Source organism: Mytilus galloprovincialis, chromosome 5, assembly GCF_965363235.1.
Source record: "Mytilus galloprovincialis chromosome 5, xbMytGall1.hap1.1, whole genome shotgun sequence".
Classification (NCBI taxonomy): Eukaryota; Metazoa; Mollusca; class Bivalvia; order Mytilida; family Mytilidae; genus Mytilus; species Mytilus galloprovincialis.
Window position 1 is genome coordinate 29,209,560 of NC_134842.1, and position 13,867 is coordinate 29,223,426.

The 13,867-nt window shown below is 30.9% G+C and overlaps 1 protein-coding gene across 1 annotated transcript; it reads left to right on the plus strand.

Moving 5' to 3' along the window:
* The first annotated feature begins 303 nt into the window (after nt 1-303).
* On the plus strand, nt 304-10,758 carry LOC143075562 (protein unc-119 homolog B-A-like). The gene is made up of 5 exons (XM_076251029.1): nt 304-621; nt 3,513-3,626; nt 7,700-7,805; nt 9,482-9,654; nt 10,297-10,758. Exons 1-5 carry the CDS (start codon nt 459-461, stop codon nt 10,407-10,409), a joined length of 669 nt encoding a protein of 222 aa, XP_076107144.1. The 5' UTR covers nt 304-458; the 3' UTR covers nt 10,410-10,758.
* Nucleotides 10,759-13,867: the final 3,109 nt, after the last annotated feature.

Sequence of the window (13,867 nt, forward strand, 5' to 3'; positions counted from 1 at the left end):
CTTGATGATAACAACTGTTCGTGTGAGTGTTCAAATACTGCCGACTATGATATTCCTGACTGAAATGACACAAAACACTTTTAGAAAAAAGGGGTCCATTTCCAATAGTGTGTAATGAAAAGTCTATCCACAAAATGCAGGGAAAACAAAAGATTCATATTGCCATGTAGAACTCCTTCTAATATAAAATGAATAAGAAATATGTAAATCTTATATATATACGGATTCGTGTAAGGGTTTTAGTAGGACCACAAGATCTAATACCGGATATGTTAGGTGCTTCCCACAATTCTCGTTGCCATCGCCGCCATTCAGCATAATTGGAGATACGACGCTTTCTACCTAAAACTCTCATTGTTTACATGACAGATGCACAAAACTACCTTAAATTTACAAAATTTACCATGTTATAACTGAACAGTCATTATTTACATAAAATTTAATCCATAAATAACACTATGAGTGCAACAACAGGCAAAAAGAAAGGCGGAGGATTTTTGTCGCGTCAAGCCAAAACTAAAGACAAAGGTCAACAGTTGGAACATATTTCAGAAGATGAGTTGCTTAAGAAAAATTCAGTTAGTCCAGATGATGTACTTGGTCTAACTAAAATTACTGACAGTGAGTTTATCGAATTTAGTGTGAGACAAATATGAAATAATTATGAGTCCCCATGATCAGTGACCATGACTGGTTTTGATTTTGTTGTTTTTCTGTAAATCATCTGTAATCTCTATAAGGCAGATTTTACAGTATTGTGTTCTGTCTCCTACTTTCATGTTGCTAACGTGACAGAGACAAAAATGAGTAACGTTAGCGACATTTGGACATGTCACATGAGCAACAACATCTTTAAAAGTTAAAATGTATGCACACAGTGATGTTTAATATATGCCTGGAGTAATAAAATTGTAGTCTGGTTTAGAATTTCTGAATATACAGAATGTCATTTGCAGGTGTACTTTATATCAAATGAATACACAAGAAACCAAAAAATGAGTAACGTTAGCGACATTTGGACATGTCACATGAGCAACAACATCTTTAAAAGTTAAAATGTATGCACACAGTGATGTTTAATATACGCCTGGAGTAATAAAATTGTACAGTCTGGTTTAGAATTTCTAAATACACAGAATGTCATTTGCAGGTGTACTTCATATCAAATGAATACACAAGAAACCAATTCGTAATAGTAACATTAGCAACATCTACTATCATGACATTACGTTTTGTTGCGAACGTCTTTTTGGTGGACGGAATACATTTAAGGTCCTCTTGTAACGATATTACATACAACTTACCATCTTTGCTTCCCCATCATGTGAAGGAACTGACTCTGAATCTATTTCTGCAAAGGGCGATATCGTTACTCCTATACAGGAGAGTTACAGATCTAAATATTTGTTGCTCACGTGACACTGATTTGGACGGAAACGTCGAGAGTAACGTTCGCAAAAAATAAAACAGCCAATGATATTGATTCCTCAAGTCCTTTGAACCCCTTACGTCATCCAAATTTAATATGATTGCTATTTTCAATTATTTATAAAACCCGGGATAAAAATAACTACAATGGGCTGTCTGAGAACCATCAAGAAAATTGCGATCGTGACATACCACAATGGACGGAAAAGACGTGACGTTAGCAACAATATTATTAAATTACCTTTTTTAGCCTTTACCAATAAAAAACTGTCTTAAAGTTATGATTAAAACACAAAAGAAGACTTTTTATTAAAATATAAGTCCATGTTATTAGGCTCCACTTATAAATAATACTTCAAAATTCCACTCCAAATAAGCTGGATGTCAGTAAAGTAGGTCATGATGTCTATTCCATGTCCAATATTTTGAAATTGAAAACCCTCTAATTCTAACAAAAAACACAAACACAGAGTAATTTTTATTTTTATTTACTCAGAAAGACACATTTTATTCAATAACATAATGCATTACTCCATTACACAGTCTGTTTCACAGTTTCAGCAATTGCTTTTTTGATGGATACAAAAAACAATATTTCCTTCTTATTGTAAAATCTGCCATAATCAAACTTTCAAACATAAAATAATCAATGATTAGGCAAAATCGTACTAATGTCTATGATTCTTTTATAAATCATGAAAAAGGTAAATAAAACAAACCCTAACAAATACAAATAATTTTATTAAGAAGATAACTGTATAGTTTTTAATGAATCCGGGTCTGTTCGCACCCATTCACATTTGTGCTCAGTCTCCTTCGCACCCTTTCACTTTTGCAACCAAAGTCCGTTCGCACACTACACAAAACCTGTAGGGTGTGAACGGACTTTGGGTGCGAACGGACCTGATACCTTTTTTAATAAAGCTCTGACCGCATCAATTGTGAAATGATGCCATGAAAATTAGTGACATTATCCAATCAAGATGAATGTTACAAACGATGTTGTGTTAGAATGACTTACATGTATCACAGGGCTCATACAAGGGCAGAATAATTAGTTTAATTATTACTTGAGACAAAACATACAAAACTTGATTTGAATGATTGAGTTTGATTAAAACATTGTATATAACAAGAAAAACCTTGCACCCCACCCAAATAAGCAGTTATAAGGAAAGTCTAGCGTCATGCTCAAATTTATTTTGACCAAAATCGTTACTCAGAGTCACAATGTACGTGCAACCGTAGAGCTCAACTGTCAACATTTTTTTGTTGTATCTGAACGTATACATGTAGATGCCTAGTACATGTATGCCTGGAGGCAGGAGCTCAAGCTTCAGTGTTTGGCTGTCTTTGGAGTTTATCTTAATGTTAACTACAGCAAGACTTGGAATATTTTATGACTTACCATAATGACCATGATCTAAATTTTTGAAGGAACAAGTTAAAAATTCTTTTGACACATTCATATTTTAAACATGACAAATCGCTTCCTTCATCAGATACTCAAAGTCCAAAGTTTACAAAATATTGATATATATGCAGTGTTTTCCCCAGATATTTCACATGGCATCCTGGTAAACAAGGAAATTTGAAATACCATCTTCTATACTATTTTTGTGTGTCGCTTCTTTTCCTTTCACGATAAATTAATTATCTGGAAATTTATATTTTTGCTAGATTTTATTATTTTTCTGTTCCTAATGAATTTATCTATTTAAATGCTACATTTTTTTGGTCATCCCAATTTTGTCATAACTTTTCTTGATGGATTATTAGTTGAATTCTACTCACTTTCGTTTACCTGTTAAATTACACACCTTTTTACTTCAACCCAAGATTTGCTTTTACTCGGTAAACACTTAGTTCTTAATTTATTATATATTAGTTTTGAAATTTGAGTCGAAGGAACACAAGAAAATATTTTTAAAAGGAAATATTGCACAAACAAGGAGGCCATACCTACATGTACATACATGAAGTTGTAAATAAAGCTGCTTATAAATATTGAGATCAAAGTATTCCATTTGATCTTGAATTAACATTTGCTACTTTTTGACACATTCATATTTTTTTCTTTTCAGATTATTTGTGTCCTCCTGAGGCCAACATTTATGGAATAGACTTTACAAGGTTTAAGTTACGAGATATGGATTCTGGGTCTGTGATATTTGAGGTGGCAAAACCCCCTCCTGCAGGTAAACACTTGGGTACATGTAGGTTAAAAATTAAAATTCCAAGGTAGTGATATTAATTGTTTGCCTCAAATTACAGCCGAAATTCAGAAAATTCACAATTACAAAAAAAAAGTTTTACATTTTCCCTTAACAGCTGTGGCATTTGTAGTTAATAATGTTATGTTTGTAAATATTGTATTCATGTTATTATTTTGATATTATCTAAAAAGCACTTTTGATATCTGTTTTTTTTTTATCAGAATCATCATGGTGTTTGTAAGTTGTAACATGTGGTTTTCAATGCATTAAGTACAGATTTCAGATTGAAAATGTCTGACAACCAAAATATACATGAAAAAACGGTGCAAAAAGGACAGCAAAGGTCAGCAAGAAATCGGCGTCTAAATGTGTTTAGAATAAAATATAAAATAAAAAGTATGAATTTTTCCCAATAAAAAACAGTACATGTAGATGTAGTTTTAAAAAAGGCAACAATATCACAGCGAGGGTCAGGGGAATACATGTTTTACTTATAAATTTTACTTATTGATAGAAGGGTTGGCAAAAAAAGGAGAAACTAGGGGCGAGAACACAGTTTTTTTCCATGCTGGGAAATACTCCTTGAAATGGTTTATACAGGACAATATGATAATTTAAGCTTAATTTCAAACAAAATGTTTAAGAAATGCCATAAAGATCCATAGTATTATTGCTTTAAAATTTATACAGATAATCTTATAAGAAAAGAGTCATTTCTAGAGGATAAAATAATCATCCTTTTCTTCAAGAATTCTTTTACATGTACACACAGAAAATTGTTAAGTTTATAAAACATTTGGATATCTTGTAAATATAGTGTTTCCCCTATCACACAAAAAGGGCATGGTAACTTAATTGAAAAAGTGCATCTAGAGTGAGCAAAAATCTTTAAAAAAAAAAGGGCACCTAGAGTGTATGGAAAATTAACAAAAGGGCACCTAGAGTCTGTGGAAAAGTAACCAAAGGGCACCTACAGTCATGACAGTATGCTGAAAACAAAAAAAAGTTATTTAATCTCATTTAAATTGTTACAAAAAAGTTGTTATTAAGGAACACCAAATTGCTCCTAAGTAATGAGTTTTAAAAATATAACAGGTGGGACAGGAGATGATACATGTATACAGATGCAATAATATATTGCATACATGTACATTGCAGATGGTATTAACAGTTCTTTTTTGTGTCTATTATTGTTAATAATAAAAGCATTTGTTGAGTGTTTCTATCTAAGGAGGATTATAAATACAAGAAGTAAAACATGAAGTGATGCTGTACGTAAATAAATGGATAACGTTTGGACATTTTCATTCTGTAAATAACTTGTAATAAGTTTCTAGTATTTGTTTTGTTATCTTAAATCCCCTAATAAGCAGTAAACAATCATTAACAGAGGTGATAAAACTGCCAAAGGCAAGGTATTTAACTGTATTTCATTGTCAGTTAATTAGAATGTTACACAATCAGGTAACAATTTTATTGGAATTGCCGATGGCATGAAATGTTATTTTTGAAAAAGCTTCTAATTATGGCTTTTTTTTTTAGACACAATGGCGTCATCCAAAGAAGTGAAAAAGGGCATGGGGTCTATCCATGCTAAACATGCTCTGGGAAAACACTAAAATATAAGGAGATGATGTATTATTGCCAATGAGACACACCAATATTTCTTTTTACCAAGTAATACCCAGGTATTCCCACTGGTCTGAACACTACTGATAAAATCCAAGATCTTACCAACCCTGATTTATAAAGAATTCATACATATGGTTGACAGATGAATACACCATCTTGTTCATTTAACTTTTATCACAACCAGTGACATGATTGCCTCAAGTGCACAAAGCTGCGAATTTGAAACCTGGCCAGGTCAAACCAAAGGTTTAAAAATTGGTATTAGCTGCGTCTTTGGTAAGAGGTGGCATGTCTATCTAAAGAATGATACATTTTTTTAAACGACCGCAAAAAATATTTGCGTTCGTATAATGGTATGTTGTCTGCATCGTTGTCGTCTTCGTCATCCGATGATACTTTTTGTGTCCTAACAAAAACTTTAGTTTAAGTGAATGGGTCTATAAAAATGTATAAAAAGGATCAATACCTCAAAAGGAAGGTTGGGATTGATTTTTTGGTATGATGGTCCCAACCGTTTTGGAATATGGGCCCAATACAAGCATTTTTCTACTTTCAGGATATCAACTTGTGTATAAGTATTTCAATTGCTCTGAAATTGTACCACAATATTTAATTCCACAGGTAGAAGGTTGTTTTTTTTTGGGAGGGGGGGATGGGGTTATGGTCCCAAAGGTTTAGGAATTTTGGGCCAAAAAAGGGGCCCAAATAAGCATTTTTGTAGTTTCCTGTCAATAACTTGTGCTTAAGTGTATAAATCTCTCTGAAATTATACCACAATTTTCCGTACTGCAAAGGAATGATTATGGGGGGTATGGTTCAAATCATTTAGCATATAGGGGCAAAAAAGGAGGAAACAAGGGTTTTTCTGGTTAAAGGACAATTTGACAATTTAAAGTAGTGTAAGGGAGGTAAGCCAATTCCATTTAAAGATTATTGTTACATTTGTTAATATATGTTTGATTACCTTACACTGCTTGAAAATTATGTATTAAGAAATGATGATTGTCTTGAGATGATTAGCTGTAAATTTGTATTTAGACATGTTGGAAGTTACTATTAATTGATATTAATTTTAACCATGACTGTATCATTCAGTGTATGTCATTTATATTTAATATTTTATGATGTATTAAAATGAGTAGTTATTGTTGCAAACTCTTTTTGAGGGGATTAATATTCCACAGTATAGTGTATTGCTCTGAAGCCAATTTTTTTTAAGGTTCATTAAACCACATCAATTCTGTGTCAGAAACCTATGCTGTGTGAAATATTTAATCACAATCCAAATTCAGAGCTGTATCAAGCTTGAATGTTGTGTCCATACTTACAAATGTACCCAAATTATTCAGGGTTCAAAAGCTAAAGCTGTGCCCTGTGGCGCATCTGTTGCACCTTGTGAATTAGTAAGTTCAAAATGCTCAATGAAACAATCAAGTACCGTTCACTTTTACAAATTAACATGTTCATAGTGCATTAACCATGTTGAGGGGCCTCTGTGGCTGAGTGGTCCAATGCAAGCAGTTACTACTGTAATCACTATAGGCAGTCAACACTGGGGTTGTGAGTTTGAACCCTGCTTATGCGGTTGCATTTAACTCCAATCTTAATTGACTAGGGTTGTCAGTTTCCCTAACGAAGGTCAGTTGTTTTCTCTAGGCACTCTGGCTTCCTCCAATAAAAACTAGCCGCCACGAAATAGCCCCAAAAATGGTGTTAATCACCTTTTTTCCATATTCACATCCTGAATATAAACATTTAATTTACCACTAGACTCTAAGATAAACAGCCAATGATCATCATTCAACATTGCAGCTGCTTTGAATTCTGAAAAAAAATTATTCAAAAAATTATTTAAAAAAAACCCCAAGAAATATTCAATTGTTTTATGATGTTATTAAATATTATCTTTAATACTCCCCTGTTTAGTCAACATTTAATTGACATTTTAATTCAATCACCTGTAGTTTGACCTTTAATAATGGTATGTTGTCATTTATCTTGATTTAAACATGTGAAAGAATTATTAATGTAGTCATTTTATATATACTGAATTAACCATTGTTAACAGTAAAGACCACCATAAAAATTTCAATCCAGAAATGACTACCGGTAATATGCATATATATATATATATAAACCATTAGTCTCTATAATACAAATGTAGCTCATCACTATATATAGTGGAACAGTTAACAATGATTTAGTTTATTCCACCCTGATATCTATGATCTCTCGCTACAAAATAGATATCACAAATAGCGAAGAACTAAGATTTCCTGGATTTCACTGTTCACTACACATGGAGATACATGCATGAGCGTTTTGTCCAATGGTCATTTATACATTTAAAATTATGGGGACAATTGTCATATGGTCAGTTCATTTTAGAATTACATACTAAATTCATTTCATTATTTTAACAGAAGAGGATGAAGATGTTGATCCAGATGAGATTGATCCCAATGCAGGAAGATTTGTACGGTACCAGTTCACTCCACAGTTTTTGAGATTAAAAACAGTAGGAGCTACGTATGTATATATAGGCATGCCTTAAGTATGCACAATTTAAAAAAAAGAGTCAGTTTTAAATTAAAAATATGTTCACACCAGGCCTTGAAGGCATAAAACTTTGCTCAGTGCTCGGAGCACAAAAATCATGCTCGAAACATGAAATCAAGCAATTTGATTGGTTGATTTTCGAGTCTGAGTAAAAAAATCATGCTCGAAAGTTTTATGACCGTGAGGCCAGGTCCTTTTAGCATCATGGTAATGTGATTCTTTCTTAATTGATTTTCGTTAAGATTGTGTTTTGGAAGTGATGCTATTATTTTTTGAAACATGTTAGTATTTCAAAATTCCCTGTTTACCAGTATGCTAATTGAAATATGTGGGGAGAGCACTTAGTGTATTATATTTCAGCATACCATAATTACAGTTGGTTAGAGATTTTTTTTAGATGCTAGTGTTTTTACTTTTTTCTGATCTATACATGTACGTCTGTCAGCCTGTCAGGCTTCAAGGTAGTTTTTTATGAAGTTGAAGTTCATTCAACTTGACACTTAGTACACATATTCCCTATGATATGCTCTTCTGATTTTAATGCATTTATAGTTTTGATCAAAATGTCATGCTCCACTGAACATAGAAAATGAAAGTGTGAGTGGGGCATCTGTATACTATGGACACATTCTTACAATAGGTCAAGCTCTCAATTGCCACAATTCAATAAAACAGTAATGATCATACATGTAGATATTCATAGATATTCCAATAACACCGGAATTTCTGAAGGACCAAAAAATAAGATGTAAGACAAACACTTACTTGGGAAACACATGGGAACCTGTAGTGGGGTTAACCTATATTTTATAGATCTAACCTACTCCTTTTAATCTCAATTATAGAACTAACAAAAATTAAAAGAAAGGACAATTAACGGACAAGGAATATATGTCAGTACATGGAAAGCACATTATTTTGATAAAAAAGAAATAATAACAAAACAAACTTTTAATACCTCCTTCTTGTAAGGGTGACATGGGAGTGTAACAAACAGTTATATAACTATTAGTATTTGCATGAACATGATGAAGTTGGAAACAGTCACAGTAGACATGACAAATAAGTTGTATTTCATGTATTTGATAAATAATTTTATTCCACTGCATGTTGATTTTGATAGCGAAATCAACATTTGATTGGTTAAAACGTTCACACCTGACATCGAACAAAACTTCATATTTACCTCAGAGTATCATATTCCCCTCTGACATGTCGGGACTAAATCGTGCGACGCTACACACGGTTTATGTACATAACGTCTTGAACTTCTTATTTTCTAAATAGCTTTAGCAAATATCATTATTGTGTTCAAATTTATTTCAGACGTAAAAACAAAAAGACTAATTAAATAATTAATGTTTATCTGACTATTTATCAATATGTTTAGTAATGTAAACAAGCGGATAAGTCAGAAAAAATGCCTGTATGCAAACTAATATTTGAAGTTCAGATAGTATACAAAGCTTAGGCAGTGGAATAAAACATTCATTTCCCTTGGCCTCGGGAGATATGAAGATTTGTTCACCCTCGAAAAATCATATCTCCCTCGGGCAGAGCCCTCGTGAAATATGAATATTCTTGGGTGAACAAATCTTCATATCTCCCTCAGGCACGTGAAATACATGTATAGTGTTTTATTTCAGGGTAGAGTTTGTAGTTGGAGATAAACCAGTCAGCAAGTTTAGAATGATAGAAAGACATTTCTTTAAAGAAAAACTGTTGAAAAGTTTTGATTTTGAGTTTGGATTTTGTATCCCACACAGTAGGAATACAGTGGAACATATATATGAATTTCCAACATTAACCACAGAAGAAAGTAAGTCACTTTCTCAAAGACAGTTGCTGTCAATGGTTTTAGATTTAGGTAATATTGAGAATTGGAATGGGGAATATTTAAAAGAGACAACAACCCAACTAAAGAGGAGTAAACAGCTGAAGGCCACCAATGAGTCTTCAACACAGCGAGAAAATCAGGCACCTGAAGGCTACAATTCCCCCTATTAAATTTACCAGCAACCATTGTAAACCAAGATTATTTCACTGGTTGCGATTTCTGTAATTTCAATGTATACATTTTTTTTTGTATTAGACTCAAATTAGGTCATCCAAGATTAGTACTTGTAAAGTCAATATTTTTGATATTTTACAAACTATTACATAGATGCTATTTTTCACACATTTTTTTACCTACTTTTTATGTTCAAAGATTTTCAACTTTCTGCAAGAAACATGTAACTTCTGACTGATTAATGTGATAAATTGAACTGCACAAAGTTTCAATCAAATGTTTCAACCGATTTTCCTTGCATGATGTCCTTAATGAAGTGAATTAACCAAAATTTCAAGTCAAGGAAGAGGTCAATTTTAGATATAATATGATCATATTTTATATAAGCATTCTAAGCACTTTATTTTTTAAAATAAGAAATAATTTAACCTTGTTTTATTCTATTTTCAGTCCAAGACATGATGGATCATCCATTTGATACACGATCAGACAGTTTTTACTTTGTTGAAGACAAGTTGATCATGCACAACAAAGCTGATTACGCATATAATAGTGGAGCATAGCCAAAAAGACAGACTTTTACAGATACCAGATCTCACTGGTTACTGGCTTATACATAACACATTTTCATTGGTCAATGGCTGTAAATAGCCATTTTGTTTATCAGTCATGTGATTTAAAAAAACATAATATCAATGAAAAGGGAATAACATGGACTTGATTTGTTTCAGCTACAAGATTTTATTTAGCATGGCTGAAAATCCTGACTTTCTAGCAACAAACCAGAAGAATGTGAATAAAAATCACAACAAAACTTGATTATTGTCCCACCTGTGTGTAGCCATTTTGTGTTGCCTTGTTTATTGTATGTAGATTTTTTATTCAGGGAAAATTAAAAAAGTCCTAATATAATATAGAGTTTTTAAAGTTTTAAAATATACATTTATAGATATATTACTAATCGATACTGCATAATAACTGATAAATTATACTTGCCGCTTTAAAGAAATCAATAAACGTTAAGTTAAAAATTATTTTCCAAGATGTGCTCAATCATTTTTTCTGCTTTTTCTTTCTTTTTTTGAAAGCTTTTCCCAACCAAAAATTTCTCATGGAGGATTAATTTCTTCCATATATGAGAAAAAATACTTTTTTTCTTCATCAAATAACAAAAAAAATGTATTGACCAAATTTTGAAACTTCTTCAGCTGACATACATAGTGGTTTAGTTAGTGATTCATTGTAAAAATTGTGTGTTTGTGAGTAACATTTAGTTATAGCATTATCATTATCAACCACTATCTTCAAAAACACACAAGAGAGTAATATTTGAGGGGATAACAGTAAGTCTTTAGTATGAATCTACCTTGAAGGTAAATTCTTAAAGAAGAATTGCGGTCTGCAGTAAGCTTCAAAGTTATTTTTGATATTTGCGTGTCAATACACATTGTACAAGTGTTTTTATCTGATTTAACCTAATTATATGGTGCATAATTGTTATAATAAACATTCCATCAGAATAATTGTAAAGTTGAATGAATATTGTGTGTAATTTTTCACTTGTAAATAAACAGGTTTAATTATTAAACTCTGGTAAAAAGATTTTTTTTAAAATTTATTAAAAATACAGTTTTGTGCAAATACCATGGATTTTTTGTGAAGGCTACATTCTGAAATATGCCCTTAAGGTCTAAACAATTGAGAAATTGTAAACTAAAAGAAGTTGAATAATCAATTTTTTTTCTCACAAAAACTGTATGTTAGAAAATTGTGTATGTTTTCTCTTTTACACCACGTTTATAAATACCACTGAAGGTTCAATATCTTTGTAGAGAAAAATATTTTTTTGTCTTTCTTTGGCATTGAAAAATCTGAAAAATTTATACATCCATGCAAATGTGAAGATAATAGACCAAAAATTGACAATAAAACGTTTAATCTGAATTAAGGAATTTATATAGGTGACATGTACAACCATCCCAAGCTGTAATTCATTAAGGTATTTAATTTTTTTAAGTAAAAGCCATCAGTTCATCCCATTTGAACAATATATACATCATTTTTTTTTTTCATGTAAAATTAAGAAATGTATTTCAATTTGTTTGATACAAAATTGAATCATTGTGTGTGTTAAACACATTGTGCAATACTTTCTATTATTTAATTGATTTCTCATATTGTTTTAATTTTAATTTACATTTCCTATATTTTCTGACTTGTTAATTACAATCTTGATTTGTTTGAAAGGCCTAAGAGTTATGATTTATTTATTAAGATATGACTATATTTAAAGATAGTTAAGAAAGGCTATTATTTTCATAGTATTTATAAAGTATTATATTCCAATAAACCTGCATAGTTTTTGTTTTATCGAGACTGATTTTTAATTTTGTCTAGTCTTGTCTTCATGCTTTCTATACTATAAAAATATGATGATTTTAGACAATCTTGAAATTGATACAGCATTGGATATTTGTGAAAAATAATTCATATATGGAATTTTTTAACTTCATCTTTCTTTTTTCTAAAGCAGTAAAATTGTATCTTCTCCTATGTGCAATTTCTCTGCATATTAAAAAAGTCCAAGTATAATATAATAATAAATCAATTATTGGTAATGGTCATTTCTTTAACTCTACCTTCAATTATCTTAAAAATGTACAGAATATACACTTATTTGTTATTGAATTTCACATGAGTCTCATATATATTCACTTTTTATCATATTATTTAGTTTTAGTTAAGAAATTTATTTATTGTAATCTTTTTGACCTGTATTTTTGTTGAACATTGCACAATTCTATTTACTCTTATGTACATTCCAGATTTAATTTCCACATATCATATTTACCATAATATACATGATACTGTAAATAGTCTATATAAGTTTCACTACTGAGTTTACTGACTGAATTTAATATTGTCTGCCTAAAATAAAATTGGTTAAGTTAGGGAGCCTGTTTAAGGTGGTACCTAACACTACAGGGAGATAACTCTGTAAAGTCAGCTAAACGTTTTAATTACATTGTGTTGTAAATGGAATATTAAGCTTCTCAATGATCAAAATTGGTGTTTGTCGAACTGCTATATAACCAGTGTATTTTTTCTGACAAAACGGTTGGTTCAACATTTTTTATTTTTTTTTATTTTTGTTAAAGGGTCAAAGTAAATACATTGTCAAAATTTTATGAAAATTAAACGAGCCAAATTAATTTTAGGGAAAGTGTTGGGTACCACCTTAAATTAGATTTTTAGGGCAGAAAAAGTTATTGGCTTTTACATGTTTATACATTATTTACCTCAGTTGATCTTAAAACCAATTTATATTTTACAATCTGTAGACAGAAGAAATATAAATTCTAAGTGATGTTTTCTTCTATAAATAAGTTAATTACAGTTCAATAGTAAATAGTTTATGTAGAAAAAAGGGTATATGGACAATGGAAAATAAGCTCTATGCAATCTATAATTGCCTTTTATTACTAAAATATATATTGAGTTAAGTGTCTTTCAATTAAACAAATTTCAAGAACAGTTAGCAGTAAAACTGTGTTTAAAAGTGAACTGAGAAAGATTTAATTTAATTTTTTTTATTCCTTCAGCACTTTCCTTCCAAAAAAAGGACAAAATATATTTTTATTAATTATAAAACTGGGGCTCTATTCACAAAAAATCTAAGGACAAAAATAGGATATACTATAATGTTCATGACTAGCAAGTGCTTTTGATCGTAAGATTGTTTGTGGAAAGAGTCACAGATTTTATGTTAAAAGCACTTTAGGATATCTTTAAAAAAAAAAGGCCTATTACAAGGAGACTACAATAAATTGTAGATATTGTGTAAATTCACTATATAAAGGAATGCATATCAATTATGCAGATATTATTTTTTTTAGGAGATACATGTTTTCCGTCCAATAGTTCGTGATTTTTGTGATGTTAAAATATGCTCGTAATTTTCTGCTTAAACTTACCCGTACAAAGAAAATCCAAATATGGATTGTTTGAATGATTTACAAGA

Coding starts and splice junctions, on each gene's coding strand:
- LOC143075562 (XM_076251029.1), top strand. CDS start 459: ATGAGTGCAACAACAGGCAAAAAGAAAGGCGGAGGATTTTTGTCGCGT. Junction 3,627..7,699: donor GGCAAAACCCCCTCCTGCAG/GTAAACACTTGG, acceptor TTATTTTAACAG/AAGAGGATGAAGATGTTGAT. Junction 7,806..9,481: donor TTAAAAACAGTAGGAGCTAC/GTATGTATATAT, acceptor GTTTTATTTCAG/GGTAGAGTTTGTAGTTGGAG.